Source organism: Montipora capricornis, chromosome 4, assembly GCF_036669925.1.
Source record: "Montipora capricornis isolate CH-2021 chromosome 4, ASM3666992v2, whole genome shotgun sequence".
Classification (NCBI taxonomy): domain Eukaryota; kingdom Metazoa; phylum Cnidaria; class Anthozoa; order Scleractinia; family Acroporidae; genus Montipora; species Montipora capricornis.
Genome location: NC_090886.1, coordinates 9,229,030 through 9,235,586, shown reverse-complemented (window position 1 = coordinate 9,235,586; position 6,557 = coordinate 9,229,030). Strand labels below are relative to the sequence as shown.

Sequence of the window (6,557 nt, the reverse complement as noted above, 5' to 3'; positions counted from 1 at the left end):
GTATCCTTACTCAAATTGACCAATCAAATACGCACCCACACTGAGGCAACTCGCTGAGGCCGGTCGACTGCCTTGAAGACGGGCCTGGTTTCTCCAAACTCCAGCATTGCAGTAAACTATAGCATCTCCTCGGCGTCTTAAATCTCGGGGATCACATATAACCTCACAGGAGTCGCCCTCGAACTGTCCCTCAGATCCTCCAGTACATTGCGTCTTACCGCCACCAGGCACAGGGAATTCATCTGTACACTTCTGCCTACATCGCACCTTTGTACCACATTCTTGCCTGTTGGACTCCAAAGTGCACCTGATTAAGCCAAATAGTTCAATGAGGAAACTCCGTACCTCTATATTATGGAACTCATAAGCACGAGACATTTTTTAGGTACAGACTGCATTTAACTTATCTAGACGTCCGACATTTTATTGCTGATAAACTCTTACACTCTTGCACGAGCTACGTTGCATCTAAATAATGGATTTTTTTAAATAAAAAAGACACCATCGCTTCAAGGTCATAAGCTTCTGTTCTCAATCCTAGGAGTCACTAGGCTAAATATGTTTGTTCATTGGCCTCTTGGAAGTACATGTATTCCAAATCTAATTGACATAACAGGATTAAAAACTCAGATTTAAAGTCAATAAAATATTTTTATCATAGAAACAGTGCGACCCCGCGTGATCATTTATCGTAAAACTATTAACGAAATCCTCGTATGGGGAGCGGGGCTCATACGATTACTTCAGGGCTAGGGAGAAAAGCCATACCTTCGTCTGTAACCTGTCACCACACCCTTCGGTGTTGTCCTTGTGATCCCTTGGCTAAAAGAAAGAGCAAATGAACTAAAACAAGACGCTTCACGTGTATAGTATCCTTTTCCTCTTTAACAGTTTTCGCTGGATATTTCCGGTTTAAACGATAATATTTGACGGCGTAATCGAGTTACAAAAAAAATGGTTATTAAATGGGCTGAAAACTTTATTAATAACTGTGTCTGTGTGTGCCTGGGCCAGGGTCAATATAGTTGTTGAGTTCATTACCATAGATTCGGTAACTGCACAGACTAGAATTTAATTGGAAACGGACCAAATGCTTCCATGGATCCGTGTTCAAGTCATAGGATACCAACGATTCCTGACAGCGGGCGGTTGTGCATGTACACTCGGAAGGATCCTTCGATATTTCGGTTGGATCGAGCTTTGCGGTCTCCTCTCCCACTCGCAACGTTATTCCGTCTCTAGTCCTAATCCAAAGATGTCGGTAATTAACTGATTCAAACCAATTTTCAAGAGTTACAGCTGGTGTTCTCTCTGATGAAGTGATCCTTAAATCTGAGCTGCCAGAGCGTCTCTGTGCGCGTAAGTTTCCAAACGTTTCGTCTAAGTACAATACATCATCTTTTGTGCGGGTGTCAAGGTTGTTTATGACTGCGTGTGTGCACGTTCTCTTAACGACATAATTGTCACTGCCTTCCCCTCCCTCAAGGCGGTCCACTCCTCCGCTACAACTTAAAAAATTGGTTTGTTTATTGCCAATAATTTGGTCATCGTGAGGAGAATCTGAAACCGTAGCGACGTTAGCTGAACCCCGTGGATGGATCGACCGCACACGACGAGATAGATCAACATTGACTCCATTCGCTGAAGTACTATAATCCAGCATTATGGGTTCTATGGCTACTGTAATTGAGTGTCCACCAGACGTTTTCTTCTTTCGGACCGTACTAGGATATGGAACCATGTGTGTTGTAACATTGAACACAACGTGATCAGAGGATGTAAAGAGCATGTGCCTGTATTCATATCCTCTGGCCCAGTTGGTGATCCTAAAACAAGAAGTACTTGGGTTGCTTCTGTCAGTCACTGACAAATCATTTCCTGACAGTTGAATCCTGATTCTATCAAAGGGTACAGCAAATATCACAATATCAGTAGTGTTCACAAAATCCTCAGCATTGTTGTTAATAGTGTCACAGACTTCGGTTGCTCGAATGACGTAGGTATCTTCGCCTTTCCCTCCGGTCAAGACATCTGCTCCGCGACCACCGTCTATCACGTTTCCGAGATCATTTCCTACAATAGAGTCAGAGTTATGAGAACCGGAAACTTGTTTAACCTTCGTGTATGCCGGATCATTGAGGGAAACCGTTTGAGAAGTTTTGGCTCCACTAAAATCCACTGCTACTGCCACACAGTTAATCTGGGGATCAGAGGCACTGGCAGGGGTTTCCTCTGCGACGAATATCACTCCATCCTTACTACGAAATGACACGTGGCGATAGTAAGTTGCATCTCCTTGAGTGAACCAGTTCTTAATGCGAATGTGATGGCTCCTGGAGTAAGTGATGTCGACATCATTTCCGGTCTTGTGACATTGGATATTTGCGTAATCAACGTTAATGACCACAATATCACGCTTATCATCCTCAGCAAAGTTATCGATTATTGCTTTACCGCCGTCAGATTGGATAATGTAGACGTCACTTCCACCTCCTCCGGTTATGGACGAGAGCTCAGGACCGAGGTAAAACGTGTCACTCCCACCCCTCCCGTACAAATTGTAATGGTAATTTCCAGTAAGCATCATAACATCTAGTTTACCAAAGTTACACTCTTGATCCTCTCTCCCGGGTGGTTTTGTTGTCGGTTTGGGTCTCTGTACTGCATAAAATGTGTTATTATCTGAGTTACCATAATAAGTGCCATAAGCAGAATTTTCGTGTAAGTTAGCCCCGCAAATGACATCGAACGATTTAATAGGAATTACGAACCAGAGTTTAGCGGTCTCGTGCTTGTATGTGAAATCCCTAGACTCTCCTATACCAAGTACGATATCTTTCAGGTTAGAATCGACCTGAAATGTCCTCCTTATTGGGTCACGCGCTCCGCTCACATCCCCAATTTCCACGGTTGCTAAATTGTTATCGTGAAGTCTAAAGGTGATGTAGCCACCAAACCTAGACAATCTTCCTTGGGTAAAGTCTATTCTCTCTTCTTCGCCCTCTCTTTGCCCAACAATTTTGAAATAGTTGTCAGGGTTCGTTAAGTTCCGAAGAAGTTGTTTATCATTGTCCTCTTGTCTTTGATAGGATTCCAGCTGTCTTCGCAAACCTCCAGTCAAGAAATCAGCCACTCCATCTAAAATCCCTTTCACTAGTGCGCCAAGAAATTGTAGACCAGCCCACGGACTATTCCAATTTACTTTCTCTATTTCAGACATTATATCAATATAGAAGTCGTCTATGGCCATTCGGATTATGGAGATAATGATGACTACCGGTTCTGTGATCACTTCCGCTTCTGGACAAAATGTCCCAACTAAGTTCAGAGCTGTAGTACTTACATCCAGAGCTAAATCGATTACACGTAATGGAAGCACTTTGAGATCGTCTGGGTCACTGAAATCCAAATCTGCCAGTTGCTCTATATCTTGTTCAATGAAATACACGTCGAATGCAAGTCCTACTCCAGGAATGTCTCCCAGAAGCTTTCCAGCTCCTTTTTCCATGAGCCGTTCCACCTTTCTAGAGAATCGTCCTAAGCCTTCTTCAAAATTCAGGCCGTTTGCTAATGATGTAGCAGCGCTACTTAATACATGTTTACCAAGCTTTGACACAATCTCATTTAAGCCGGTTAATCCACCGAATGTGTGTGCTGCCTGAGTCAACGATATGCTTCCACGAACGTAGTCACCTTTGTTGAAGTAGTCTGCCGCTCCAAGGACGGAGAATATCAAGCCATGCACAGCGAAGCCTTTATTTATCTTGGCGTATGTCCTACTAGCTCCAGCTCTTCGAGACTTTTCTATATGTTCCTTTATCAGCTTGGGGGTAGCGAGTTCGTCAGAGCTTAATGGGAATTCCACATGGTCCCACAATTCCGAATCACGACGATCCACGACGTCAAGCTCCACCATGTTATCCGTTACTTTAATCGACTCTTCATCAACGTAGACAGAGTCCTTGTCAGTTAATTTACAGACAGAGCGTCTTTTCCTTCGGCGCTTCTCTGTGCAAATTCTGGCAACTTTTTTAAAGAGAAGTTCTCCATCGTGATCATCAGCAGCCCGTTTGCGGATCATGTAAGATGGAACATCCCTGTTCCCTTCCTTATGTATAAATCTGCGTCCTGCTTGCGTTCCTCCTCTTCGTCTTGCAGGGAATTCTGCTTCGGAAAAAATTGCATCAATTTTTCTTCTCGTGTTGACATTTTCAAGCATACCCTGAACGACTTGGTCCATCGCAGGGCTCCGTCCGGCTTTTTCGTCTCCTCTGTAGTTCGCCACTCTGGGAATTTTTCTGGGTTCGGGAAACCTATTTTCAGTTCTAATTTTTGTTAACAGGTCGGTTATGAATCTTGCTCTGGTTTGTTGGGGAGGCTGTGCTGCTTCTGCAATCATCGTGATAAGCATGAATTCTACGGCAGCTCTAACTGTATCAGGAGACGCTTGGCGATTGACTGTTAGATCGGTCTCAAAGGAAGGCTGGTCGTTTAGCTTTTTATCTAGAGATTTTTGCATCGCTTCAGCCAGTTCATTCTGATCGGCGTTCACAAGATAATCATTTATAATTGTATCGTAAGCAGGTGCACTCGATTCTCTTGCCGTGGTACTTGTCCAGTCATCATTTTTAGATGTAACAAGGATTTGGTGTTTGCCACCACCTTCCCCACTTCTACTTAACCGAAACCTCCTCGTCTCACCACCAATTGGAATTTCAAAGTGTGTTTGTCTAGTTGGTCGATCTTGAAATTCATATATATCATTGTAAAACTGCAGTAGTTTGAATACCTCCTTGAGGGACACTTCGTCATTTTCATGAATTGTTACAACTTTGTGACTATTTCGTCCACTTCCAACTGTTCTCTCCTCAATGATGTTTTGTTGTTGCCCATTTCCCAGATCTCTGGTAATTCCTCTGAGGCGTTCCCATTCGTTTTTAGCTTGTTCAGCGCTTTGCAGCATGCTCTGCGTGAATTCAAACCTTAGTTTAGTATTTTTTTCCTTCTCCAGATTTTGGGTCGATGCTGTGGCAACACTCTCCCTTCTTTGATCAATTTCCGTTTTCACATCCGCGAGCCATGAGGCCGGATTCAAACTACTGATATCTTTTCCCAGGACGGAAGAACCAGCTAAAATATCTTTGGCTGCCTGAAACGCGTCATCCCGCGTCTGGCTTGAAACTGTGTTTTGTGGGTCATTCCTGGTTAATGTCTGCTCAAAGTTAGGCTGGCTCGCCAATGTTGCATCTAATGCTCTTACGGTGTCCTGTTGCAGCGTTGTCCGCAGCGGGAGTTCTGTATTGGAATCCCTCAGCTCTGTAACTTGTGTTGAAAGATCAGACAAATCCACGTACTGGCCGTCGCCATGTTTAGCACTGATTGAAAACTTGCCGAGCGGTCTATTCTCAAGCCTGAACCTTTGAAAATCTGCTCCAATGGGGACATCAAAATACGTGGGCCTTGTTTCGCCGCCAAAAAGGAGGGGATAGAACTGCATAAGATGGAACACTTCCTTTAATCGTAAATTGCTTGTTGTCTCAAACTTGAAATGTTTTCCTCTCTCTCCGCCTGCTGTTTGAACTCTTTTAGTGATTTTCCCCTCATCGATATACGTTTGAAATTTTCTCTGGATGTAGTCCTTCACTATCGCTGCGTCAAGGGCCCTCTGAATTTCGGCGCGATTGGCAGCATTGGGTGTTCTCTTGATTCTCCCGGTTTGTTCTGTGTCACTGGGATATACATGGCCCCGTTGTATACTGTGGCCCAAAGCTATCCTTGTGTGAAATACAGGACACAAAAGAAGCAAACCAGTCTGTATCCACAAGGCAGCCAGAGCGATTGTCATGACTCAAAAAGGGTTGACACTCACTGTGACTAACTTTAACAGCAAATCTAAGCTATAAAACAAAAGGAACGTCTTTATTAGAAATATCACTTTAGCCTCTAGGTTTATGCGACTTTCTTCATAACATCCCTTTTCAATTTATATTTTGTATTTTTGGTTGGGGAGCTAAATTGTGGTATGAAAAAGTCTGTGGGATGGAGAATATGTGAAAGTTATACTAAAACTGAGAATAGAGTCCTTTTTTATGCAAAACCAATTAATTTTTCACGGGATAAGGATTTATGTAATGAATAAATTAACAACGTTTTCCATCCCTCGAAAAGCTGGGACCACTTTGAAAATTCGTTATGTTGACTTTCATGATTCTCCATTAACAAGCAATTGATTACCTCCGCTCCTCGATATCTTAACTCACTGGTGGATTATTGTTCAGCGCTCTATCTTACGGTAATGAGTTCCGAGTTACTTTAACCATAGTTAATAGAGGGGACTGGTTTTGAAGCTCGGCAAACATCAAGGGAGCAAACAAAGATGTCACGATTTAGGTAGGAAAGTCCACGACCTTGCACAATCTTTTGTTTTAGCGCTCATTCACCATGCATGGCTTACGTAACCAACACGTTTCTATTGGTTTGTTCCTCAGTACCGAGTAAACAACTATTGTGTTTTGTCAGAACAAAAAAAGAACAAAGAAATTTGACAGGTTTCATAA

The 6,557-nt window shown here is 43.1% G+C and overlaps 1 protein-coding gene across 1 annotated transcript; it reads right to left on the bottom strand.

The window, feature by feature from the left end:
* Positions 1-982: 982 nt before the first annotated feature.
* LOC138044684 (uncharacterized) lies at positions 983-5,845 on the bottom strand. Its single transcript, XM_068891136.1, has one exon. It carries the CDS (start codon positions 5,843-5,845, stop codon positions 983-985), a length of 4,863 nt encoding a protein of 1,620 aa, XP_068747237.1.
* Positions 5,846-6,557: the final 712 nt, after the last annotated feature.

What these genes read in the sequence shown, in the direction of transcription:
- LOC138044684 (XM_068891136.1), bottom strand. Translation starts at nt 5,845, where the DNA reads ATGACAATCGCTCTGGCTGCCTTGTGGATACAGACTGGTTTGCTTCTT.